This window comes from Drosophila serrata, unplaced genomic scaffold, assembly GCF_035046125.1.
Source record: "Drosophila serrata isolate PLE 108 unplaced genomic scaffold, ASM3504612v1 contig_272, whole genome shotgun sequence".
Classification (NCBI taxonomy): Eukaryota; Metazoa; Arthropoda; class Insecta; order Diptera; family Drosophilidae; genus Drosophila; species Drosophila serrata.
In genome coordinates this window covers 8,729,765-8,757,602 of record NW_028257170.1, presented here as the reverse complement: position 1 = coordinate 8,757,602, position 27,838 = coordinate 8,729,765, and the positions used below count along the sequence as shown (strand labels likewise).

Genomic DNA, 27,838 nt, shown 5'->3' with positions numbered 1-27,838 from the left:
AGATATTAGTTACCTATTTTATATATTTTCGTTATCAAAAAGGAATTTTGTTTTAAAATATTTAAGTGTTATTTTGGTTTTCGTGTAGTAAATGTCAACTGGGTGCAGCAGCAAACAATTTCTCGTCATGCCGGGCGGGCGGTCAACTTCACTATCGATATATGTACATTTATACACTCTAGCACTATGTGTGTTCATTTATGTTTTGTGGAAGGCATTTCCCCTGCTTATCAGTTGCAATGAATATGTTGCTGTTGTGCATGTTGCTGCTGCTGTTGTTGCTGCTGCTGTTGTTGCTGCTGCTGCTGCTGCTGCGGCAGTTGTTTGCGTGCCACGTCCGTTGCAGATAAAAACGCGTGCTGCGGAACTTCCATTGAACGAGTTGAGTTGCCCATGAGCTGAATCCGTTCTTCTGTTCTCAGAGAATTCATCATTCCATACACTGTTCAAAAAAGGGAAGAATTCAGGAAATTGATACTCAATTTATATTCATTTATTATAGAGTCTAGAAACGTTAGGAGACAAGTGCAGTCTTTTTTCAAACCATAAACCAATTTATTATCATTTTTATGATTTAATTCTTATTTTTTAGGGTAATAAAAATTCGTTTTCAAGTTCTCACATTAACGGTTCTGGTTTTTAGTGTACATAGAACCACTAACTTGGCTTAGATTCGTTGTTTAAGCCACCCCATTTTTGTTTGTTTGAGCCGCTGCCTATGGCTTCCAAAACCGCAGCTAAATAACAAAGCGGACAGACCCACAGACCGACCGACCAACCGACAAGCCGGCCGGTGGTGGTAACAAAATCGTTGGTAACAAAACCAACCCACAGCCACCGAGTCCCAGCCCACCGCTGTGCACCTGTTACCCAGTTTTTTAGCCGCTGGCATTGCCATCAGCTTGCTCGGTTAGTCGGTCGTACGAACTGGGTCTTACTCTCCCTCTCTCTCTCTCTCTATGCTACTCCGCTCCTCCTAATCATTAAAACAAAAAAATAAAAAAACAATAATAAAAAACAAAAGCCAAAGCCGAGGCAAAAGGAAGCCAACGTTTCTGGTCGACTGAACTCCTGCAATTGTAATGCAAACAGGAACCATATTGTAAGCAATGTACACTGGGGGAAATGTAGTATATAAAGATCAGAAATATTAAAAGTCAAAGATCTATATTAAATATATCAAAATATTTTATTGTTACAATAAGGTTCAAAGATTTTGTTCCTCTTAAAAATGCTCTTTTGAAAATTTAGACTGAGGAAAATGTAGTACAAATGTATGTGTACAGAGATCATAAATATTTAAATTCAAGGAAACCCTTTTCTCATATTAAGTTATATTATTTATATAATAATGACCAATGAATTTGTTCTTCTTAAATGCTCTTCTCTTGTCAACTTAGAATGATTTTAATTAATACACTTCTTAAGCGGCCAATGTAAACAATTCTTTATTTAATAACATCGCATTTGGTCAAATTATAAAACTACACTAGTTTCAAATTTAGATAATCATCATATATGAGATGCTAAAATGCTCAAAACCCCCCATGTAACCAATAGCGGAATAAAAACTCTCTATTTAAATTAAATTTAAGTATCTTTATTAATATTAGTATAAATCCTGCATCTGATTATGCTTTCCAAATTTTCTAAAATGTTTTCTTAGGTGCACTAACAGATCAAAGCTAAAAGAGAGAGATGGCTATAGTGCTAGATAGGGATAGACAACTGCCAGACAGCCGCCGTCAACGCTTTCTGCTTCAATTGACACCCTCGTTGCAGTTGCAGTTGCAATGTTAGTTTGCAGTAGTTGCATTTTGTAGTCATTACATAAAGAGACATACAACGAGCATTGACAAGGGGTAAAAGGGGTCTCTTACAGGCCAGACCAGACCAGAGATTTACCTTTACCGTTGCAACTGTATGTCGCAACAGTCTGATTTCTGGTCCCTGATAATGGTGGTTAACATTTTCCCTTAAGTGGTAAAAGGGGTATAGGCTATTGCCATTATCTAGAGCAACTATCATAAATTATATATGAAACTGAATATACTTGGGGTTTTGCGGCTGATATGTGTACTTTTCCTATGAGATAACTTTCCAAGAACCCAGCAGAGTTGAGAGAAATAAAATCATTTCTTAACACTATTCAAAAACGTTATTTAAATTAAAAAAAATAAATGAACTTAATTGAAAATACTATTATGAAATGAAAGAAAAGCTTACAACTTTGTGATAAAAAAGAGTAAAGTTCATATTTTTATTGATTTTGAAATCTATAATGACTAAAAGATTGTAAAAGTTAAAACAAATATTTTAATATTTAATCATCATCAAACACTCGCATTTTCACAGAATTAAACACTCAATTATAATGCCTGATAACTTGTATAAATATTATTGGGTATTTGTTCTCGCAATACTCGGTAATAAATAATAATACTCTCCCCGATTATTGTCAGTACTTAATCCATTGGGCTTGTCCCCGTTCCCATTTCCTTCTCGCGATCGAATGTCATGAGGTCTGGAAACACGAATCGGAACAAATCGAAGGCACGATTTAATGGATGGAAAGCCCGCAGAGAACAGAACAGAACAATGCAATCCCGTGGACAAATAAAACGCGACAAATGCGTTTAATCAATCGGATCAGCCTTCAATCTTGACCCACTCGGTGTGATGGAATGTTGCCCTTATATCGAGGAGAGGGGTCTCAACCACAAATTCCTCACTATTCACGGCATTGATTGCTCACAACACACACTTACAGTGCCCTAAAGGGAGGGGAAGACCCAAAACAATCGATGACAATCTTCAATCGAATTTAACACTTTTCAATGTTTTATTTTCTGTGGGTTGAGGCTCTCCTCCTCTTGCCAGCAATTTGTTAATTTCTTTATTGCTTTTTATTGTCATTGTTTTGTTTTGTTACTCACTTGGCATTTCTTTTGAGCTTTTCGATTCTTATTGCTGCTACATTTTGTTGATGGTTTCTCATGACTCTGATGAACCAACTTGTGTCAAGTGAAAGTCATCAAGTTTGGATTGGAATTGGTATCGGGATTGGATTGGATTGGATGGTGCGTCTCTCTGGATTGGATTGGGGTTTCTTCTTCTGCTAATAAACTCTGTGACACCAGTTGATGTCCACGAAGAGGAGGATGATGATGATGATGAAGAAGATGATGCCCCCATGTAAAACTTTCGCCATGATTTATTGGCCAGCTTGTTAGTGTTAACCAGCTTTTGGGCTGCGACTCCGACACCGACATTAATCTTCCGGCTTTAGGTTGCTTAAATAAATAAATAAATAATATTTAAATGCGAGTCATTAACCCCTGAGGGGAGAAAACACATGTGGAGGCTCCACCTCCAGCCAATTTGAGAAACCCTTGCCATTTCCATCTGAAACACTCCTTATATGCACAGACTGCCTCCGATCTTGGAATCGTTTTCTGCGATCTCTCGACACCAACCGGTCAAGGTCAACAATGCGATCCGATTGGCGAGCACAACCTCGAGAGTCGTCTATCAATGTCATGATGATGATCATCATCATGATGAGCTCTGATCATGTTCGGCCTCTCGGCAACCATAGAAATATATACAAATACGTATATGTATAAACATAAGTGCTTCCCACATTCTTTCACAATCAATCGATGATCGATCGATCGATCCAGAAGATCTCTCTGATAGACATTCCTTTCTCACCTCGTAATCCCGGCGACAGCATAGACTTATCATAATCAATGCATTTGACTCTGGGGCCTATCATTAAACATTTATATAAATCAACGGCGCTAATGGCAACTTTCCTGCCTAGACAACCGTCGGCCAATTTGCCATTCCATTTAATCAGGCAACATGGAAAAACTGGCACGCACACATTATGCGACTATATAGATGTATTTTATATATATATATCCAATAGGTGGAGCAGATCAATTGGAAAAACAATTTCCCGCCGGCGGGGGGCGGGAATATTGCGCAAGCGCACCACCGCACAGTTACTGTGCAAAGTAAATTAATTTGATTTGATTTCAGTCGAACAGAGTTTGAGTTTCAGTTTGAGTTTGAGTCTGAGTCTCAGTTGAATTGATGGAAAAGTGCTGGGGGCAAAAGCTTTCTTGTGCCAGGTGCACTTGTAGAAATTGCATGCAAAATATGTCCCAAAGAAACGAGGTATTTCAGATGGATCAAAAGGAAAAGATGTTGAATTAATTAAAGGTACTGGATACGAAGACTAGTTTTTTTTAGAAAATATGAATTTAATAGCAGGAAAGACAAGATAGTATCTGTGATTATCTAACTATAACTAACTAATTTAATAATATTTCACTAAAAGAAATTTTTTAAATAATTTTGCCTACCTTTTTAAGCAGTTAAAAAAGTTTAAAGACCGCAAAGTTGTTATTTTCTTAATAAAAATGCATCCTTTTATCATAATATTTCTTTTATTACACGTTAAGGAATTTTTTTTTTAATTTTAAAGAAATCGTAGGGTTTATTAATTCTTTTCTTAATAAACAATATGTGTTTATAATATTTATAATTTTTCACCTAAAGGAATTTTCGTGAATCACATTTTCTACTTTTTTTAATAGATTTCAAAGAATCTGCAAGTTTTCTTAATCAAAAAGCATAATAATATCAATACAAATTATAAAGTTAACGTTACCAATCATCAGAGTAAAAATATATTTATGTTTACCTTCAAGAAACTTGCCTTACATTTTTATAACAAATCAGTGAATGTTTCCATTAAACCTTACGTATTAATGATTTAAATACTAGACACACAGCGTTGCAATATAAATTTTAATAGCGTAAAGCTTGCAAATAAAAAAATGTTTAACTTTTACAAATGCTTGAATAACACCACATTAACACTTTAGAGAGACATTCACTTACCATTTACCATTTATGTTCGAAATATAATTTTCCGAGTGCCTTCCGATTGCATAAAAGCCACAGACACTTCCCAGGGGCACCAGCTGACAGTCACAGACATATTTATAGGCCCAGTTTTAGGGGGCCCAAAGAGTCGTCCTGGTGGCTCATACACCCACCCACCAAGGCAACGCCCTCGGGCTCGGTTGCAACTCAATTACCACAGCTACTCGCTTGACATCTGCTGCTGCTGTTGTTGCTGCCACTTCAGCGACATTTGCCATGTTGCCCGACACTTTTCCACGCGAAAAACGCTTTTCATCGGCTGCCAAGATGCCGCACCTAAGAGCGGGTGAAAGTTTTGCGGTGACGCAAGCAAAAGAGAAAAAATAAAAATATAAACTCAAAATCAAACATTCTACAAACGCACTCGTTAATGATGTGCTCGTAAACGTATTTAATTGACAATTGTTTTAATTAATGTCAGGCACGTTTTAATTGAACAACGAGGGGGAAAATCGAAGCCACAAAATGTTGCCAAATTTCACTGATCAGCAGCTAAGGCAACAGCCAGCAACCTTGTTAAGTGTTTGAAATTAATATAATCGTTGGAAGAAAACACTCAACAAACATTACAAAATTCAGACGAGACACTGAAGACGACACCTAAATTTATACAGACAACGTAAATTTTCAACAATTTACCGCTCATTTTGGCCACGAAAATTGTTTGGGCCATGATCGGAACTGGGTTTCATTATGTAATTGATGGTAATTTCCTCTCCTCTGATGAACTTCAAATGCAAATTGGCCATGCGTCGTCTGGTCTCGTCTCTTTGCCATTTAAGCGGTTTTTGTGACTGACTTTTAGGGGTTTTTTTCAACTTTACTTAAAATTCAAATCTGCCTGCCACCGATGATTGCGTTTGGGGGCGTGATTGGCAGCTAACTTGGCCAAAACGGCTGTCTCTTTTGATGTCATTTCTTCTGTGTGTGTGTGTGTGTGTGTGTGTGCCGGCGTGCGAAAATAAAATCAAAAGTGGAGCACAGTTTGTTTTGATTGTTTGAGCGATCTATTGACAAACAGCATTGAAAAGTGTTGCAAATTGCTCACAAAGACATGCCCCGAAGAAAGAAGGAAAATAAACCAGATACAGAGACAGACATTATGTCATAACTACAAGTCGAGGAGGAAGTGGCTACCCATATTTAACCATAATAATAAATGTTGGCTAACAACCATACAATAAATTAATACCAAATCACACGATATTGTCAGCTACTAGAGCTAGGCCAATTTTGGTCCAGCTCTTTATGGCTAATGAGTTAATGGATCAGTTGTTTCGTTTCATTTAAATCGATCCATTATGGACTCTGTCTCTTTCAAGATATATATATGTGTTTATATTTGATGAGAAAGATCTATATCCAAAGAGCTTGAGTGAATATTATTTTGCTTGCTACGCAGTTTCATTTGTACGTAACATATATAGATATATATCGTTCTAATTAAAAAATTAGATTAATTTCATATTATTTTCTTCTTTTTTTTGCGATCTACGCATTTGTGTGGGCTCAATGTCAAGAGGCTTTCAGTGGCTTTTTCTAATCTATTCCATGTGTCTGTTTTTTATATAATTTCAGGATCAGAACGATAATATAGCGATACACACAAACAGAGGCATCGATGCTTTGGACAAGTATGCCAACTTTTTACGCGATCGTGTGGCCATAGAAACGGAATATGCCGGCAAATTAAGGTGAGTTTTCATAGATTAATATAAAAAATATACTAAAAGTAAAGCTTAAAGTATAGTAAACTAATTTATATAACTTAAAAAGGGGATAAAATAAGTTAGTTATGTATTTTTAAAAGGTTAAATGAGATAAAGACTAAAATATTTATACAAAGTATTATGCCAAGTTTTTAATCAACTTTAAAATCAATATTAATATGTACAACCTTTCGAAAACCACTTAACATGTATGGTATTTATAAAATAAATACCCAAAAATGCAAATTTAAGTTTAAAAGTGATTTTATCAATTAAAATTAATAAAGTATCAATATCAATTTCCAAGGATTACCTTCAACAATTTCAAAAAACACTTTAAAGGCACTGCAAAGTAGCGCCACCATATTTGGCCTTAACAAATCGCCAATTAAATATAAATATTTTGTATTTAGGCATTTATATTTAGCCAGTTGCAACAGGCCTCACCCATTTGTGGCATGCCTTGTGGCTTTGTGGCAGCTGCCAAAATAATGTTCTCGCCGCTAATGTAAAATGTTAAGACAAAAAGCAGCTTCCAAGTAATAAGCACAAGGTCGACCACTTGTGGAAGTGATTGCCCGATTGACCAGGCTCCGTTCCTGGCCAAGTAATAATATAAAATATAAAACAATCCATTCGTGTAGGCTTTGTGTATTATTTAATTCAAGTCTTTGTCTTAAGCGACCTTCGCCTGGCGACGACAGAACGACAACAGAGCGCCATAAACATTAATAATCGTAAATAGCTAATTGTGTGTGCATTATACTCTTGTGGCGCATTTCAATTACGCTTGATATTTTGTGTTTATGGACCCCAGGAATTTTTTGGTTTGTTTCAAAAGGGGAGCCACACCTCAGTAAGAGAGACAGACGCCAACCCTCTCATAAATTGCACTAAATTGAGTGACACCCGAGTGCTGACCACGACCTGCCCCACGCAATTGACACGCGACTTGCCTCCGTGCCTCCTCCGTTCCTCCGAATCCGATTCCCAGCTACAGTTTAACCCCCATCCCAAATCCCAAGCGAACTGGACATGTGGGGAGCTAATGGGATTAGGCTTGAGTTACCCAACTGTCTGCTGCGTGGGTTGTCCATCATAGTTGTTCCGTCATAATTGTTTAATTTAAGCAAAAGATTATGTTTGCCGCCAAGGTGTTTGGTCCCTCCAGTTGTCAGATCGTGGGGGAATCGGTTTCCCACTGACTGCCACCAATGTTCCCACAATGAGTCTCTACTTGGCTTGATGACTTTGGTTTCTACTGCCTCTTCTACTGGTTGTGGGACTGAACTGTGGCCCCGTGATATGGCTGGGAGCTGCTACCGTCTTGACTTGTTTTAATGACTTTATCATTACGCGTCTAACGTTGTCTGACATGGCCTTAGTTGCAGTTGTACACTGGAAAGAGAAATTTATACTAATTATATCTCTGTTGTAGTAAATAATCTTAATTTCTACATGACAATCATGACAGGGTACGAAGTTGTTATTCTTAGTTTAAATACACTTGTTACACTTGTTTAAATTAAATAAAATTTTGTCAAACTAAGAAGATCTTAAGTAGTAATTTATACACTTTGTATTAGTTAGGAAATAAGGGAAAAACTTATGTTATAATATATGAAAATGATTTTGTTTGTTATGAAGGATAATGATGAGTATCTTTATTTTACTTTAACATATTTTACAATGTAATATAATTTAATATAATATAATGTAACATAATATCTAACATATATAATAATATAATATATATAATATAATATATATAACATTATGCAATATGATATTTATAATATAATGTAATATAATAAATATAAATATATACATTTCAGTAATACCTTTAAGCATATAAATTAAGCTTAGAATAGGCTTCCATAAAATCCTCTTTAGTCTCCCGAAACTTTTTAAATATAGTTTCAATGATTATCAAGTAATGTAAGCAAGTCTCGATTCATTCTCCCAGTGTATCTCTACTGAAGAGGCTGGACTGGATGAGATCGTTGCTAGTACGGGTTGGACTTTAAGCTACATATATTAGTAGATACCAAGTAAGAGTAGCAACTAGACCACAAAGCAGCCGCATGAAACTGTAAGGAAAAACTGTATTTAATATGCGCGGCGCAGTGAAATCTTTTGCGTGCTCCGCCTTGGCAATCGCAGTCGCGAAATGAAAAGTCTCGTGTTAATGCAAATATGTTGCTTCTGCTGCCGCAGACTATTATTATTATATTATTATTATTTCTTAGTATACTTGAGCTATGTAAAAAACAAAGTTTCACTAATGCCATGATATGGATTTTACCTTTCGTTTCTTTCTCTTGCAGGCGCCTGGTGAAAAACTATCAGCCCAAAAAGAAGGAGGAGGAAGACAATGAGTAAGCATTAACCGAATGAAAAATATATATAGTTTTTTAGATTGTTACCTTACCTTCTTCGTGTTGTTAAATGTTTTGGAAAATTATCCGTAATTTGCTGCACTTTGTTTGCCATATTTGTTTGGCAAAGTGCTAAGTGATTGCCATTCGGGTTTGGGCTGTGGGATATAATCTCTAGCCTCTAATTGTGCGTGCTCTGTGCCATTCAATTTGAACGGGAACAAATCCACTTGGGGCTTGGCCTCAAGTAGATGGTGTGTGTGAGGTCTGGAAATCTCAGTTTTTTAATTACACGCCATGCAAATCTGCCACTTGGACCGACTCTGACATCATGACCCGCAAATAGATCTCTGGATTGGGTACTGTGAATTGGGATGTGACTGTGGCATGTGTGTAACATGACAATGAAGAGGCAGAGCCAAGTGGCAGACTTGGTAATGAAATGCCAAGCGCTTTTGCCATATTCAGTTTGTAAAATCCATAAATTCATGCCCATTCCCCGGCCATATTGAGTGACCAACAACGATGACGACAATGGCGATGATGGACATAGTCCGGAGCTGCGTGGGCGTTCCACAGCGCGTGTCTAGCCCTGTCAATCCCGAGAGCTCCATAAATCGGGGCCCTCGACTATGGACTATGGAGTGCACAGCAAGAAAGAAGTTAATAAAAATAATCAAGGTGTTAACTGACTGTCACAAAGTTGCCTATATGGAGATGATATACAATCCTACCATGATAATAAGGCAGATTAAATAAATATTAAATATAAGTTAGACATTTCTTACTGTGCACAAAATACGAGGTCTTCCTCGGTCTCCAATTGGCGCGTAGGTCGAACTGATTCACATGCTCCTATTACTTATACTTACAGATACACATCGATGCAGGCCTTTCGCAATCTGCTCAAGGAGGTGGGCGACCTGGCGGGACAGCGTGAAGTGGTCTCCGAGTCCCTGCAGCTCCAGGTCATCCAGGCAGTGACGCTCCTCTCCAAGACACTGCGCGAAGAGCGCAAGGTGAGTGCGTGGGTTAAGCCCATGATGGACGGCTTACTAACTCCGATCTCATGTATATGCTCTTACAGAAATGCCTTAGCGACGGTGCGATGCTGCAACAGAACCTCACCACACAGCTCTCCTCGCTGGACCGGGCCAAGCGGAACTACGAGAAGGCCTACCGGGACTCGGAGAAGGCCGTGGACAGCTACAAGCGGGCAGACATGGATCTAAATCTCAGTCGTGCCGAGGTGGAGCGATACAAGAACGTGATGACGGCGAAGATCCAGCAATCGGACGATGCCAAGAACGAGTATGCCAACCAGCTGCAGAAGACAAACAACCTGCAGCAGCAGCACTTTAGCATGCTCCTGCCCGCCGTTCTGAATCGGTTGCAAGAGTTGGACGAGAAGAGAACGCGCGGCATTCGAGAGTTCATCATTGGAGCGGCGGAGGTAGAGTCCTCGGTGGCGCCCATCATTGCCCGCTGCATGGAGGGAATTGTCAAGGCCGGCGAGTCCATCAACGAGAAGGAGGATTCCTTCAAAGTCATTGAAAGGTTTTATTTGATTTCTAAATTTGCTTTTCTTATATGTTACTTATCGTAACCTCTTGCCTTACAGATACCAATCTGGGTTTACGCCACCACGTGACATACCCTTCGAGGATCTATCGAAACTTGACCCGGACACTGTGCAGGAATCGCACTACAGCAACTCGATATCGAACCACCTGACAATAAAGGGCACAATGGGTGCCAACAAGCTGAAGAAACGCGTTGGCATCTTCAACATATTCGGCAGCACCAAGGTGAGGGAGGAAGTTCACATCCGATACGGGTGGTTCATCGGTGGGGTGACCTTTTCCACTGCCTGACTCTATCTCTCAAAGTCCAGAGTTTTCAGTTCTCCTCACGTGTTCCTTCTCCGTTCCATTCTGTGCACCAGCCTCTTGAGTTGAGATGCTTTTTGATTAGTTGTTAAGTTTCGTGTGTTCGATAAGTCGTAGGTCTCGGTTATGGTTTGTGTCTCTCTCCTTATGGTTTACTCATCCAGTCTTCTCTCTTTTCTGTTCTATTTCTATATCTTTATATTGATTTCGATCGAATCTGTCGGTACACCCATTTATTTATTTAAACTTGGACCATGGTGATGTCTGTGTTGCCGTAAGTACCAAGTGTCCCAGGCCTCGTTTACGTGATCCCCATCCGTGCTATAAACATATATACATCCATTCACCACATTCTCTAATCAAAGACAATATAATAAACATGATATTATATTGTCTTTGCGCATTATACATATATTATTGCATATTGCCATGTTTTGTGTGTCTCTCATTTACTAATACTTGGCTTTGCTTCTTTAGTTTCCCCTCACGAAACACCCCAAAGCGAAATCCCAAATCCAAAGCTTCTTCTATCTAAAATGCAAATATTAATTGAATTAACTCTTGATTTCTACCTTTGTACACATATTTGTTGCGCTGCCATTCGGTTTTTGAAATGATTGAAATGCTTAAAATCACACGAACACGAACACAAAACACAACACCACAAACATGTGATACAATTTAAATAAAATGCAATTACTAAAAACAATTCGCTGCCAATAGCAACGGCAGATAATTGAAGCCTGTATCACCATGAAGGTATGATGAATCTCTCTCAGCTCTCTCTTGACTAACTAACTCTAAATCTAACTCGTAACTAAGCCTAGCCTAAACCATAGCCCCTAAATAACACTATCTCGCTATCTACTAATCACAATGCTGATAAATACGAATCTAACCATCACTAGCAAGCATTATATCGTTTCCATTAATTATAATTAATAGCCTCTGGGCCACCACCACTTTCACTTTAAACGCCTGAACGATCGGCATATATTCTTGGCTTTAGTTAAAGTCAAGTCAAGTTCTAAAAATAACACAACCCATTAAATATAATTAAATGTTTAAGAAATAACCAACTAGCAGACGCCGCACACTCACACATTATCACTAAATTTTCTATTTTATGATTGTCTTTCAGTTGAATTTATTTTTTGTTTTTATTTCGAAAATCTCCCTCTGCATGATTGAATGCCGCCTGTCTTTATCGCCTTCGTTATTTTCCCTTACGTTCCATTTCCATAACTTTTCTTTATGGTATTTTTTAATGGCCTGTTGATGTCGGAAACGGGTTTAAGTGATTGATGTTGAAAGCGGGTCATTTGGATTATCAGAATATTTGCATTTATTGTTTTGTCTTTCGTTTCTGTGATGATTTTTGTTTATGAATTCTTAATTATTTTCACTCACTGCGTGCAAGCAAAGACTTTATGATAATAAAAAGATGCATAACGATTGCAAATTGCATCACTCATCTGGTAATTATAAGGTTTTTGTTAACTATTTTTCTATTGTTGTGGATGTCGTCTTGCTGTATAACTCGTGTTGTCCTCCTTTTTTATATAGTTCTGATTTGTATTGTATTGTATTACTCATTGCATTCGCTCTTTATATATCATAATTATAAATATGTTAATTCTATATTATAAACTAATCCTTATGTTGATTGCACACAGAATTCCCTAACTGCGGACGGACAAAAGGAGGACTTTAGCGATCTGCCACCGAATCAGAGGAGAAAGAAGCTGCAGGCCAAGATCACCGAGCTGCAGCAAAAGATCGCCCAGGAAACGAACGCTAGGGATGGCCTAATGAAGATGAAGATCGTCTATGAGGCGAATTCATCGCTGGGCAATCCCATGACCGTCGAGGGACAACTGAACGAGTCGGAGCACAAGTTGGAAAAGCTGAAACTGGATCTGAAGAAGTACCAGGGTTATCTGGACAAGGCCAGTCAGGCGCAGGTGGCCACCAGTAGTCCGCAGGCGAATCGAAATCAATTACAGAACGGTCACCGAACCTCTAGGTGAGTTGTTAAAGTTGAGTTAATTTAAACAAAATTCTAATGGAATCCCTTCTTTTTTTAGACATTCCAATGGCAGCGCCGATGACCATCATGAAGATGGCGATGACCAGCCCGATGACGCTGGCAGCTTAAGCAGGTCAGGTTCTGAGGATAATGTGGCGCAAATACAAAATGGGCATAATAATAACAATAACGGGTACACTCATAAGTCTACGTTCAATGTTTATACTATATATATATATCCCTCACCCACATATACATTATACTCGTACATACATTATCGTAGCATTATGATTTGGCATATCTAATCTCTTTACTCTACAAATCACTTATCTGATCACAAACGCACTCATTGCACTTCTACTTGCGGTGTATGTGTGGCATTTTCTTCGGCTCTCGTGTGGGTTCTATTTCCTTCCTTTTCGGTTTCTCATTCATAACAAACGGAAATCTATATAAAGAAATAACACAGCCCAGAAAGCAGAGCTCGTAAATAACCTTTGAGAGTTATTAAATTTCTATATTTTTATTTATCTGTCGAAGAACTCCTCAACTCTTACTTACCAGCCCTGCTAGAAAAGTCCACAAAAATACCCAAAATATGCAAAATTTTAAATAACAATTAGCTTTGACTCTTAATTTGTAGCTCTTAAACCGTAAAGCTCTTTTTGGTTTGATCTTTGACTTTTTGAATTCTTGATTGCATTATACACCAAACATGACAACACTGAATAATGTGAAAATTGCAACTTCTTCAAATATTTCGTTTCATTTTGCCTTTTCCATTGGTGAAATCCAGCAGTTCGGCCAGTCCCGAAAGTGGCCTCGGAACTTCACACACATCGCTGCCTGGCTCCGGACAGGGCAGTGCCAATGAGAATGCCATCGGCGAGGATACCTACTACGAAACGGAAGTGGAGACACTGAATCCACTGGGTACATGTCGAGCCCTGTATCCCTTTGAAGGTGAGTTGTGAAGAACCCTTTAATTAATAATAATTAATATTAAATTTCTTTTAAAACAGCCTCCAGCGAGGGCAGCATACCCATGAGCGAGGGCGAGGAGCTGCAGGTGATTGAGATCGATCAGGGCGATGGATGGACGCGGGTGCGGCGGGCGAATAACTCGAATGGCTGGGACGAGGGATTTGTGCCCACGAGCTATATCGAGTGCACGCTGTACGCTTAAGCTTAAGTTTAAGGTTTTAAAAGTTACCTACTCGGCAAATCTAGCGTATGTTCGATTCATTTTGTGTACTTTTGTCATAACTTTGCGTTCTGTAGGACAGCCATACCGACTCACTAACTGAACACACCGAACCCTTCTTCACACACATACACTATGTACATTTTTGACCTAAGCCAAGTTCGAGAGACATTTTATCCTTTGTATGCTTTGTATATTTACTTTGATTTTAGAACGTCATTGATCTTATGGTAGTGCAAGCTATATCATATTATATCTATAGTCATATGTGCACCTACGAGCAGACCTCACCTAATTGTAAGCACGCAACGTTTCCCTCTTCACCCATAACAATCAGTCATGATAACACCTATTTATATACTCATATATGAAACCAGATTTATATGGCACTTTGAATACGTGAGAACATGAACATGAAACGTAAAAGTAAAACTAAACCTTAGTCGTTGGCATTAAAAAGTGGTCTCGTGAACACGTTTCTCGGTTTGAAAACATGTTGATGATACTATTTTTGCACAGTTCAGCACATGGTACCTGTCGCTTTTCCCCCGCTGACCAAATGGGAAAAGCGGCCGAGTGCCACAAAATTGAAGCCCCATAAAAACTTTGGTAAATATGCAAAGATCAGGAGAAAAAGGACATCGATCACACTCTAGACTCAAGGATATGTGTAGGCGAAAGTTATGGCAATCTTGCATGACACATACACGCGGCATTTGCGGACTAAAGGATTCTTCCTTTAAGGAGAGAACGCGCTAGCTTGTTTTTTATATTTCATATGAATAGCAACAATTGTACATTTTTACTTTACATACAAACACTACGCATAATTCGTAATCTTAATTTAATAATGATAATTTTGTATTGCTCTTTGCCTTGTACATTTTCACACACACACACCACACACACAGCCAAGTGCAGCAGATAATTAAGTTCTTAAACCTTAAGTTCATATAAACAAAAACATTTAAGGCTTAAGTCAGACGCAAAGCCGGGGCGGACGCCACTTTGCAATTTACATTTATTTATAACATTGATAAGATATACAATACTGCTGTATATTTTGTAGACCACAATCAAAAACTGAAAACGCAAGTCTGCGGGAAGCATCCAGGCGGAGCGAGCTAGATCTTTAGTTAGGCATCCTGCTAGCCTTCCCCATATGTATTTTGTACTTTCATTTCGCATATATATGCTTTAGCCTATAGCCCCTAGCCCTTAAGTGTGCAGAAGCAACGGATGATACTGATGGATTCTGTTTCTCTTATGTTAAATATAAACGATGTAAACGAATGAATGATAAACTAACATACTGCGCCAACGCAGCCAATAAATAATTCCAAAATTCTTAAATTTATCTAATTTTAAATTCGAACCGCAACACAGGCATATACGTATTAACGATTACAAAATGTTTACAACATCAAATGGAGGGCGAATAATTGAATTTAAGTGACGAAACTACGGCAAGTGTATGTGAGAATTGTCAGCATAATAAAAATATTTGCAATTAATTGAAAAGGCCTATTAAATGTTTTAATTAATTTATTACAGTTTAGGAAATGGTGGTATTTGTAAACTTTTAAGGAAGTTATAATACCCTGTAAGGGTATAATTTCAGTCAGAAGTTTGCAACGCAGTAAAGGAGGCGCCTTCGACCATATAAAGTATATATATTCTTGATTAGCATAAACAGCCGAGTCGATCTAGCCATGTCCGTCTGTCCGTTTCTACGCAAACTAGTCTCTCAGTTTTTAAACTATCTGAATGAAACTTTGTAGTTAGTCTTCTATATACTCTCACTCGTATTTAAGTCGGAACGGGCCGGATCGGACGACTATATCATATAGCTGCCATAGGAATGATCGTAAAATTTTTACAAAAAAAATTATATTATTAAATTAAATTAAATTATTACATTTTCAGATTTCAAAGGAATTTGATCAACAATTTTCTGTAACATTTTTTGAAAATCGGACTACTACATCATATAATATGATTTATTTATTTATTATTTCCCGATCGTTCCTATTGGGAGCTATATGAATCATATAGCTCCCAATAGGAACGATAGGGAAATACATACAATTATAAAAAAAAATTATAACTTCTTTAGTTTTCAACTGATTTTCATCAAATTTAAATTATAGCCATTGCATACTATTCTACAATTTTGTGTAAAATTTTATGAAAACCGGACTACTATATCATATAGCTCCCATAGGAACGCTCGAGAAATTTAAAATTATAACTTTTTCAGTTTTCAACAGATTTTGTGTAAAATTGTATGAAAATCTGACCTCTATATCATATAGGTGCCATACAAACGATCGTTTCTTTTCGTTTATAATTTAGTATTCATATTCTTATATCCTGGCAGGGTATTGTAATCTTCGGTCATATAAAGAATATATAATTGATTGTGAAATAAGGAAATAATATAATTGTTCATCATATTTTCATTTACTTTGAGCAAGTATTATTTATTGTAATTTTATTAAATGAATTTAAGATATGTACAACTTCTAAAAATAACAACACTATTTTGAACAGACTAGGGCTGCTACATATAACTATCGATAACTTTAAATATCGTATCGTATACCGTTGAAAAATCTTCATTTTACAACATTGAAACTTGAGCTCGAAGTTTGAATTATTCCCGTTACTTCTGTTTAGACATCAATTTCCATTCTCCTTTTAAAAAATAAAAAACAAACTTCAAAGATATGCCTTGTAATAGTTTGAATATTTATTTCATCAAATGCTTGCACATAAATATATTCATATATAGTTGATGTATGTATGTATAAGGGTATACAGTTGGGATTAAATATATTTGTTTTGTATAAATAGTGGTATTTTTGTTGTATTCAACACCTATAACTGCACATAAAGAGCACATTCTGATTTAACAATAGCCACTTAGGTACTTCTGCGGTTAACGGTCGAATGCAGTTCAAAACACACAAACAACATCTAAAAAAATGCGTTACGATATTGGCCGAGAGTTTAATACATTTTGTGTCTGTCCGCATATATATATATATATAGTATATACGCATTATATAGTGTGTATATGTATATAGGAGGGTGGAGATCAGCATACCAATTTGTCACATTTTATGGTTTTCAAAGAACAGGCAACACAAGTCGAACAACATTGAAATAAAATGCATTTTCTAAATATTTTCTTGTTTAACGATAAACGGTAAATTTCTAGTTATTGTCCTTAGGTTTTTGTTGGATATTCGATTTCCATTAAGATATATTAATATAAGTATTCGATCAGCATCTCGCACTCTTAATTGACATCTGCCGCAGCTTCATCCTATGGAGGGCATCATCGTCTCGACGAACCACAAATAACTCAATTCAGTTCCCAGCCAGCTTTGCGATGAAAATAAAACTAAGTAAATGAAACGTGTTTCGTTTTGTTTTTGGTTTTTGGTGTGTAAAAAAACTCAAGTCTTTTTCTTTTTTTAGTGTGTAAACTAAACTAAAATCGCGAAAATAAAAATCACAAATTGCAAATCGGTAAAGAATATCGCTCTATAGGCTAAGGACGATGCACGCACAGAAAATTTGGCATTAGATGCTGTTGCTCTTGCTGCTTTCCAGCTTAGGACGTCGCAATGACGCCGCCTGGTCCTGGCAGCCCGCTGGGGCGACCAGTTAGATAGGAATCCACCTGGCGAGCTGCCTGACGACCTTCGGTGATGGCCCACACGACCAGCGACTGGCCACGCCGGCAATCTGTGAATGTAGAAATGATAAAGGTGGTGAGTAATGGGGACTTCTTATAGTTTTTCCTGTCTTTAAGAATACTCAAAACACATTTTAGACAATATATTATAGACAGTTCTTCAGACTTACCACCCGCGGCAAACACTTTGGAGTTGGAGGTGCCATACTGTCCATTGCAGGCCTTAACATTGCCACGCGGATCCAGCTCCAGGCCCAGTTCGCCAGGCACTGTCTTCTCCGGCCCCAGGAAGCCCATGGCCAGCAGTATGAGGTCAGCGGGGAAGTACTTCTCCGAGCCAGCCACCTCTGCCATGCGCCATTGTCCCGTCTCCGTCTTGGTCCATTCCACCTCGACGGTATTCACGCCCTTGATGGTACCATTTTCGCCAACAAACTCCTTGGTGGTGGTGCAGTACTGGCGCGGATCCTTGCCCCACTTCAGTTTCACCTCCTCGTGGCCGTAGTCAACGCGGAAGACCTTCGGCCACTGCGGCCAGGGGTTGTCATCGGCACGCTTCTGTGGGGGCTCCGGCAGAATTTCGAATGTGGTGATGCTCTTGGCTCCCTGACGCAGCGAGGTGGCAATGCAATCGCAACCGGTGTCTCCGCCACCGATAATGATCACATCCTTGCCCGCGGCCGAGATGATGTCCTGCTTGCCGCCCAGCTGCTTCTTTTGCTGCGCCTCCAGGAACTCCATGGCGAAGTGGATGCCCTTCAGGTCACGGTTGGCCAGCGGCAGGTCACGAGGCCATGTGGAGCCCGTGGTTAGGAGGACGGCATCGTACTCCTGCAGCAGCTGCTCCGCCTTCAGGTCCTTGCCCACATGGACATTGGTGCGGAACTCGATGCCCTCGTCGGCCATCAGATCCACTCGCCGCTTGACCACATCCTTGGATAGCTTCATTGTAGGAATGCCGTACTGCAGCAGTCCGCCGACGCGATCATTGCGCTCGAAGACAGTGACAAAGTGACCGGCGCGGTTTAGCTGCTGAGAGGCAGCCAGACCCGAGGGTCCGGAGCCCACAATGGCCACCCGCTTGCCGGTGCGCACTTCAGGAATCTCCGCCTTTATCCAGCCCTGCTCGAAGGCATGATCGATGATGGCGCATTCGATGTTCTTGATCGTCACAGCCGGTTCCGAGATTCCCAGGACACAGGAGCCCTCACAGGGAGCGGGACAGACGCGGCCGGTGAACTCCGGGAAGTTGTTGGTTTGCAGCAGCTGGCGCAGTGCCTCCTGCCACTCGCCGTGGAAGACAAGGTCGTTCCACTTGGGAATGATGTTGCCTAGTGGGCAGCCCGTGGAGTTGGACTGACAGAAAGGAACTCCGCACTCCATGCAGCGAGCGGCTTGAACCTTCAGGTTCTTGCGCACATGCGGGAAGTTGTAGACCTCGTCCCAGTCCTTCTGTCGCTCTCCGGCATCGCGGTAAGGAGCTGATTCCCTCTTGTACTTGACGAAGCCACGGGTCTTGTCCAGCACGCGGTCGGCGCGCTTCTGCTCAAGGGCTACGTCCTGGATGGCCTCCTCGATGTCCTTGATGTGCGGCTCGTGCTTGCCATTTCCGTTCTCGATGGCGGATTGCTTCAGCGGCTGCTCAGCCGCCTCCTGCTCGGCCATATCCTGGAGAGCCTTCTGGTACTCGTACGGGAAGACCTTAACGAACTTCGACTGTGCCACGGCCCAGTTATCAAGCAGCTCCTTGGCCACCTTTGAACCGGTTTTCTCAATGAAGTCGGCCAGCAGTTGCTTCACCAGCTCTACATCCTTGCCAATTTCTAGCGGCAGCAACTCCACACTCTCCGGATTAACCTTGGGCTTGAAGGAGCCATCAATATCGTATACGTAGGCAATTCCACCAGACATGCCGGCGGCAAAGTTGCGGCCTGTGAGACCCAGGATCACCACCAGTCCTCCAGTCATGTACTCGCATCCGTGGTCGCCTACACCTTCCACCACAGCCGTGACTCCGGAGTTGCGCACGCAGAAGCGCTCGGCGGCAATACCACGGAAGTAAGCTGTTCCCTCAGTGGCTCCATACAGGCAGACATTGCCCACGATGACGTTCAGATGCGATTCGAAGGGAGCAGTGTCTGGTGGTGTGATGACCACATTACCACCGCACAGACCCTTGCCCACATAATCGTTGGCATCTCCCTTCAGAGTTACATTAACGCCACGGGCCAAGAAGGCGCAGAAGCTCTGTCCGGCGGATCCCTCCAGGAAGATGTCGATGCTCTTGCCAGCGGGGAGACCAGCCTCGCCATATTTACTGGAAGGGTATATAAGGATTATCTGTAAATAATAGTTGAAATTTCAAACCCACCAGGCAATATGGTAGCTGAGAGTAGAACCAAAGGCTCTCTCCTCGTTATGGATGCGCATTTTGACGGTGACATTGTCATCGGCTCCATTAAAGATCTGCTGAGCTTTGGCAATCAGTTGGTTGTCCGAACGCTTCTCCAGCTGGAAGTCCTGCTTGACAGAGCCACCTACAATGTTGGTGCCGGGACGCAGTTCCAAAGCTGGTTGCAGGAGCAGCTTCAAGTCCAAGTTACTGGCCTTGGCATCGCGCTGACTAGCGATGCGCAGGAGATCGGTGCGACCAATCAGATCTTGGAACTTGCGAATGCCCAAACCGGCCATGATTTTACGGATCTAAAAAGGAAAAAGGGAGGTGAGTATAAATAATTAAGGATATTTAAACTATAAAGCCTTACATCTTCGGCCAACATGAAGAAGAAGTTAATCACGTGCTCTGGCTTGCCAGTGAATTTCTTGCGCAGCACTGGATCCTGGGTGGCAATGCCCACCGGACAGGTGTTCAAGTGACACTTGCGCATCATGGTGCAGCCTTTAATAAAGAAAATAAAAATTGTATTTAAATAAGATTTTTATAATCAAGTATCTAAAACTTACCCATAACTATCAATGGAGCTGTACTGAAACCAAACTCATCGGCACCCAATAAAGCAGCCACCACAACATCGAATCCTGTGCGCAGCTGTCCATCGGCTTGTACAATCACACTGTTGTAGAATCATCCAAGAGGTACCATAATCATCCATCAAATCCAGACCGTTTTAGAGTGGGGGAAGACACGACATAAAAAGGAAGGCAATGTTAGCAAACTCAAGATCCGCCGAAAGTTCAATGTAATGAGAAGAAATTACGAATGGAGCACAGCGCGACGAACGTGATCGAGTGAGCAAGTGAGTGGAGTGGAGTAGAGCGAGTGGACTGGAGTTGGGATGTGGATTTCGGATCGATTGAATCGTGTATCGTTTTTCTGCTGGCTGGGAAAGTGGCTTAAATCGGGAATTTCATCCTTGAATTCATCACTTCAGGATATGGAAATCAATAATTACAGTATCTCTTGAATTCTTTCTGATTTTAAGGGGTTTATCCATGGGTTTTTTGAGTGCCAATTGACTTTAGATGCATTTCTTCTTTCATAAGAACTCCTTTCCATTTCAGAGGATCAGTTCTGGGCACAAGATTAATGAACTAAGAGGCCCCATTTCATATGGATCCGTTCCTTAAGCAGGCTTCTCTTCTGCCTGACTTGATTCGCCATCCTTCGCCCATTCGCCGTGTCATCGTCCTCCTGCCCACACCGCCCACTGGCCACATGTACGGAGGAGGAGTTTCAATGGGGTTGTGTTTACGGGGGATCAGCCCAACAACTTTCCGATGATCAATGGATCTCTGCATTTTGGGAATACATGTTCTGAACAGGTTTTCCAACGCTGTCATCTGGATAACCACCAGGCACTTCGGTAATGTATCGGTTCATGATTAGTAACAACACAAGAGGAGAGAGCGGGAATGGCTCTGAAGCCGGCTTTCTCCTGGTCGGAAACTTACCGTGATCGCAGATTGTTTAGCACGAGTACTTGATGCGTCTCGGCTACGCCCAGCTCCCAGGGTAATCCGGCATTCTTGATGCCTGTCCATGAGCTGGCGCCGGTTCCTCCATCATGTCCCGAAATAACAATGTGCTCGGCTTTGCCCTGGAATAGATAATGATTATAGAGAGGAGTAATCAATGGATGATTGCTGTTCAAACGCACCTTGGCTACACCGGAGGCCACAACACCAACGCCCACTTCGGACACCAGCTTCACGCTGATGCGTGCATTAGGATTGGAGCACTTCAAGTCGTAGATCAGCTCAGCCAAATCTTCAATGGAGTAGATGTCATGATGCGGCGGTGGAGAGATTAAACCCACTCCAGGCACCGACTTTCGGGTCTTGGCAATATCCTTGGTCACCTTGTAACCCGGCAACTCGCCACCCTCGCCCGGCTTTGCTCCTTGGGCCATCTTGATCTGCAGATCATCGGCGTTGGCCAGGTAAGAGGCTGTCACGCCAAAGCGACCGGAAGCCACTTGCTTGATGGCCGAACGGCGGCTGTTATTGGGATCCTGATCTGCAGAGAAGAGAAGTGTTAGTTAGGAAACGCAATCATCTTAAGATTTTACATTGAACTTACTCAAATAACGATCCGAATCCTCGCCACCTTCACCGGTGTTGCTCTTGCCGCCAATGCGATTCATGGTAATGGACAGAGTTTGATGGGCCTCCAGGGAAATGCTGCCAAAGCTCATTGCACCAGTGGCAAAGCTGTAAGATTTGTAAGTAATTAATTTTAAATTTCTATAACTTCCAGTACCACCTACCGCTTGACAATCTCGCTGGCGGGCTCCACCTCAGATAGATCGATCTTCTGACGATCATTGACGAAATCGAGCTGTCCACGCAGCGCACACCGGCGCACACTCTCCAACGTGGTCTTCTTGAAGGCCTCAAATGCATCAAGGTTCTTATTGACCGCCGCCTCCTGCAGGCTGCCAATGGAGGAGGGCTCGTTGATGTGAGCCTCGCCTCCGTGACGCCAGTGGTATTGTCCCGGATTCCGCAGGATGCGGGTGTCCGGCGAGGTCTTGCCATAGGTGAGCTGATAGCGCTCGAGGCCCTCCTTAGCCAGAATCTCCAGGGTGACGCCACCAATGCGACTTTGGGTTCCGCGGAAGCACTTGGCCACGAGATCGGTGCCCAATCCAACAGCCTCGAAGATCTGGGCACTCTTGTAGGACTGCAGTGTGCTGATGCCCATCTTGGCCATTACCTTGGCAATGCCTGTATCAATGGCCTGGGCGTAGGCGGCGTAAATCTGCTTGTCGCTGACCTCCGGACCAATTACTCCATCATCTCGCAGAGCCTGGGCCAATTCGAAGGCCAGATATGGACAGATAGCATCCGCTCCGTAGCCGAGGAGCACGCAAATGTGGTGCACTTCACGGGCCTCTGCCGTCTCCACCACAATGCCCACCTTCATGCGCTGCAAAGTCTCGATCAGATGATGATGCAGGGCTCCCAGTGCCAACAGAGCGGACACGGCCACCTTGCCACCGATTCCAGCTCCACGATCGGAGATCACCAGCAGTTGGTAGCCCGCCTGAGCTGCCGAAGCGCCCTCGCGGCACACACGATCGATGCAGTCCAGGTAACCCTGGACGCCGTCGTTGTACTGGAATGTGATGTCCAGGACCTTGGTCCGCCAGCCGCGGTGCGTGTTCCGCTTGAGCAGCTGGGTGTCTGGAATGCTCAGTATGGGATTGGTTAGCCAAATGCGGTGCACCTGCTGTGCCGAAGGCTGCAGCAGATTGGCCTCCGGTCCAAGGGGGCACTGCATCGACATGACCACCTTCTCGCGGAATGGATCGATGGGCGGATTGGTCACCTGGGCGAACAGCTGCTTGAAGTACTCGTACGGAATCGGCTGGAAGGTGGAGAGACAGGCCAGCGGAGCATCGTTGCCCATGGAGCCGAGGGCTTCCTTCCTGCAAAAGGGGATTATAAGGATGAGTAAATTATGAATGAGATATCTCCTAACACCACTTACTTGTTCTTGAACATGGGAATGAGCAGCATGTTGACCGTCTCCGTGGTGTAACCGAACAGGGAGAGGCGTGGATCAAAGATGCCCCTCTGGGAGGCAGGCAGCTTTGCCAGGTCATCCACCTGCGGAGTGTTCAGCACATTCGCATTGCGAATCTCATCCAGGGTGATCTGTTCAAGAGCACAATACAAACGATTAGATAGGTTCTCGAGAGGATTTAAGAGCAAAAAGCAACCAAAGAGCATGCATAATGGAACGCAACGGGGGAGGCAATAACGGAACGCAGATCTACGGACTACATCTTGGGGGGTAGAGGACCTAGGGCAACCTCTGGGTTTATTAACTCACCATCTGCATCAGTTCCACAACAAACACACACATATTTGAGATTCAGATTAGGGGGTAGCATGAGAGAGAATGGACGAATTTAGACCAGATACATATATATTATTAGATTATTCGATTTTTGATTATTTGGGTTGCCAAAATTTCGTGTCTGGAGATGAGTTGAGTGTCTCTCGAGATGATTAGTAGTGGGAATCGAGCCGGTGAGCCTGATTTGTGTTGTACAATAAGTTGGATTTGTTGGATATTAAATTCTAAGGGTAGTGTCTTACAGATTATAATACTTTTAAAATAGTTTCCTTAAAAAGAATGTGAAATATTTTAGAAATTATATAAAAACAAATCAAATTTCTTATATAAATGAAATCAAATCAACGTTATCTACATATCTTAAAGAACTTCATTTAAATAAAGGCAAATATTTTGAGAATTTTTAAACAATTTAACGAAAATCTAATTGAATATGTGAATGTGTTTAAAAATATCAGAAAATTGTCATAAAATATTATGGGTATGTATTTTGAAATTATTTATATTCCTCAAAATAAATGTATACTTTCATTTATAAAGTAATACAAAATTCAAAGAAAAAATGCAATTTTGTTGACCTAAAAACATTACTTATATTTTTCCATAATTTAATATCCAAGCAATCCAATTGACCTTCACTATTTAAGTCCTCATAGCCCACCTTTTGCTGCAGCCACTCAGAGTGGGGCCTCGACTTGGAGATCGTGGCCTTCAGTTCAATGTCCTGAATGAGCTTCTGCTCCTTGGTGTCCACCAGCAACATCCTGCCCGGCTTCAAGCGACTCTTCAGAGTGACCTGCGCAGGATCCACATCGTAGACGCCCACCTCGGAGGCCATGACCAGCACGTTCTCCTTGGTCACGTAGAAGCGTGAGGGACGCAGTCCATTGCGATCGAGAACGGCCCCAATGTAGCGGCCATCGGTGAAGCTGATGAGAGCCGGACCATCCCAGGGTTCCATCACACAGGCGGCCCACTGGTAGAAGTCACGCTTCTCCTGCGGCATAGTCTTGTCATTCTGCCACGCCTCCGGCACCATGGTCATCACCGACTCCGGCAGCGATCGCTCACTGGCCATGGTGATGAACTCGAGCACGCAGTCAAAGCTGCCCGAGTCCGAGAGATTCGGCTCCACCACGGGATAGAGCTTCTTCAGCTGATCCCCAAACAGATCCGACTGCATCACACCCTCGCGCGCCTTCATCAGGTTAACATTTCCCCGGAGAGTGTTGATCTCACCGTTGTGGGCAAGCACCCTGAGAGGATGGGCCCGTTCCCAGCTGGGGAAGGTGTTGGTGGAGAAGCGCGTGTGGACCAGGGCCAGGTACGTCTCGAACTCGGGATTCTTGAGATCCGTGTAGTAGTCCCACAACTGGTCCGAGGTGAACAAACCCTTGTACACCACCGTGCGATCGGACATCGAGCAGATGTAGAAGCGTCGTCCGGGTTTGATCAGCTCGTGGCTGGCCCTCTTCCTCAGGACGAACACCTGCCGCTGGAAGGTCTTCTCATCGCTGCCCTCGGGACGACGGACAAACACCTGACGTGACAGAGGCTCCGACTTGCGGGCCACCACACCGATGGCTGCCTGATTGGCCGGCACAGTGCGCCAGGCAATCACCTCCAAGCCCAGTGTCTTGGCCAGCTCATTGAACTCCTTCTCGGCGGCAGCATGCTGGGCCTCATCCAGGTAAAAGATGCCCGTGGCATAGTCACCCAAATCCGGCAAGGTTACTCCCTGCTTGGCACTGAAATTGGAGAAGAAAACATAAAGATTAACTTGGATATAAAGATGAGACAAGTATTACTTAAGTGTTTTTAGCTTCCTTATAATAGAGATTCTCTCTAGATTGATTGGATTGGGTCACGGCTATGTCGCACTAGTTGAATAAATTCCCCTCCCTCCCCTCCTAAAGTGTCTATAGTAATGCGCCATTAAATCGCTCATCGTCAGGTTTCCATTTACTGCAATTGAATCCGACTCGCCCGGTTCAGTTATTCGAGTCGTTCATTCATCCACAAGTCTCACCTTATCAGCGTCTCTCGAGAAGCTGTCAGCGGTCCAGCCGTCACAACTTATAACCCACCCCACATACATATACCCCACCGATCCACTGAAATCGTCTGACAACCACCTGTTTTTACTTGCCATTCAAATATGCATTCGTACAGAGAGAGAAATAGTTTGGGTGAGTTTCTTATATAAAAATCAAGTATATACAATGTAATCTCTACTATTTTCTGCTAATGCTTAAGTAGGATCAGTATAAAACATAAAGTATCTGCTGTATTTCTCTTCTGAAAACTCGATTTATATCAAATACTATTAATAAGTTTAATTAATTAAGAAATACTACTATAAATACTATTTATTACCCTAATTTAGTTCTGAAATTCTCCAAGAGAATATTCAATATTTCTTTCTGTGCTAATTATTTTACAAGTACTACTCTTTTTCTCCCTGTGCAGCTGAGCTCGTACTGTAACCGAGAAGCTTGTTCTTATTACGTCGCAGCATTCCACTCGAGATCCGTTGGACGGCTAAGTGTTTTGCCATAATTTTGCAATTAGTCCAAGACTTGAGGCGGTCCTTGAACTTGGCATTCGGCGGCGCCGGCGACTTGTTGCTCTCAGATCGCAATCTGGTCGTCAGTTGTCTCCTCCGTCACTTGGCACGTGTGCATGTCTAGAGGGAATTTCATGCTCTTTGTGATTAAGCATGCAAAGTGTTTCATAATTCTCATGCTACTCCCCAGAACCTCTCTGAGAATACCCGAAATATTGTCGGGCAAATCAATTAAACCCTAGGGCCAGACACTAATTAAACTAGATTTATGGTCTGTCGCGCGACATTACGCATTTTAATAGCCCCGAGCAGTTGGCACATCCATCTACCGCCTCTATTGTATATATATTATATAGATTCTGACAGCTGGGCCACTAATTACATAGCAAATAGTTGCAAATTCGCGCCATTGATTAGCACATTGAGTTGTAAATCCATCGGACAGTGTCGTTTTTATCAGCTGGCATTCGGGAAATACGCTTTCCATGGAGTGAGAAGCCAAGGTTTGCTTCAATTTAAACCTAGAAGCCATTTCAATAAACATTTATTGAAAACTGAACCAAATATTTATAAATATCCCCCTGGTAACATAGTTTTTTATGCTCAAATATAAAATATTAAATAAAGGTCAATGTAATTGAACTTAAATTCATTGAAATCTTTACCATGTTTGACTTTGATTTAAGTGATTTAAGCCTGATAACCCTATTAAACTTGTCAAACAATCTATGATTTTAATAATTTTATAAATATTAATTGAGCTTGCCAATTCTGCTGGAAATTAGGTCAATAAAGAAACCCACTTAATCATTTTTATAATTTTAACTAGTAAGTACAAGTACATTCCAACATGAAGTGCCCTCCAATTGGTGAAATTCCCAAATTGTTCTTCTGATTCTAAACGGACTAAACCCTCATTACTATGCACAACATCTGGTCAGTGAGGCTACAAGTGGGGACCTTGCCGTGTTTTTCCATTTCGCATAGTCAAGCTAAATAATATAATATAATATTGTGGAATGGAATAATTTGAGTAAAGTAATTGCCTGCCTGTCTGTCCTCTGTGCCTTTAC

The 27,838-nt window shown here is 41.6% G+C and overlaps 2 protein-coding genes across 55 annotated transcripts in view; one reads left to right on the top strand and one right to left on the bottom strand.

The window, feature by feature from the left end:
* Cip4 (formin-binding protein 1-like Cip4) overlaps window positions 1–15,689 on the top strand; it is a 37,332-nt gene extending 21,643 nt beyond the window's left edge. For 4 of the 45 annotated variants that reach the window (XM_020960287.2, XM_086833534.1, XM_086833533.1 and 1 more), the window contains exons 3-12: window positions 6,538–6,653; window positions 8,996–9,046; window positions 9,921–10,065; window positions 10,134–10,603; window positions 10,668–10,854; window positions 11,659–11,694; window positions 12,612–12,961; window positions 13,023–13,097; window positions 13,764–13,927; window positions 13,987–15,689. In XM_020960287.2, the coding sequence (XP_020815946.2) occupies window positions 6,538–6,653; window positions 8,996–9,046; window positions 9,921–10,065; window positions 10,134–10,603; window positions 10,668–10,854; window positions 11,659–11,694; window positions 12,612–12,961; window positions 13,023–13,097; window positions 13,764–13,927; window positions 13,987–14,150 (1,758 nt within the window). In that variant the 3' untranslated portion in view covers window positions 14,151–15,689. Of the gene's footprint in view, window positions 1–6,537; window positions 6,654–8,995; window positions 9,047–9,920; window positions 10,066–10,133; window positions 10,604–10,667; window positions 10,855–11,658; window positions 11,695–12,611; window positions 12,962–13,022; window positions 13,158–13,760; window positions 13,928–13,986 lie in introns of all 45 variants that reach the window. The other 41 variants (XM_020960286.2, XM_086833530.1, XM_086833529.1 and 38 more) reach the window with 15 other exon arrangements.
* A 1,209-nt stretch (window positions 15,690–16,898) lies between these two features.
* The window catches only part of LOC110190291 (uncharacterized), a 22,562-nt gene continuing 11,622 nt past the window's right edge, over window positions 16,899–27,838 (bottom strand). For 6 of the 10 annotated variants that reach the window (XM_020960673.2, XM_086833504.1, XM_086833501.1 and 3 more), the window contains 11 exons: window positions 24,861–25,947; window positions 23,828–23,994; window positions 22,602–23,765; window positions 22,415–22,545; window positions 21,993–22,351; window positions 21,787–21,932; window positions 20,839–20,948; window positions 20,640–20,773; window positions 20,246–20,577; window positions 18,045–20,191; window positions 16,899–17,924 (listed from right to left, as the gene is read on the bottom strand). In XM_020960673.2, the coding sequence (XP_020816332.2) occupies window positions 17,791–17,924; window positions 18,045–20,191; window positions 20,246–20,577; window positions 20,640–20,773; window positions 20,839–20,948; window positions 21,787–21,932; window positions 21,993–22,351; window positions 22,415–22,545; window positions 22,602–23,765; window positions 23,828–23,994; window positions 24,861–25,947 (5,911 nt within the window). In that variant the 3' untranslated portion in view covers window positions 16,899–17,790. Of the gene's footprint in view, window positions 17,925–18,044; window positions 20,192–20,245; window positions 20,578–20,639; window positions 20,774–20,838; window positions 20,949–21,177; window positions 21,694–21,786; window positions 21,933–21,992; window positions 22,352–22,414; window positions 22,546–22,601; window positions 23,766–23,827; window positions 23,995–24,860; window positions 25,948–27,838 lie in introns of those variants that run through there. The other 4 variants (XM_086833506.1, XM_086833507.1, XM_086833508.1 and 1 more) reach the window with 1 other exon arrangement.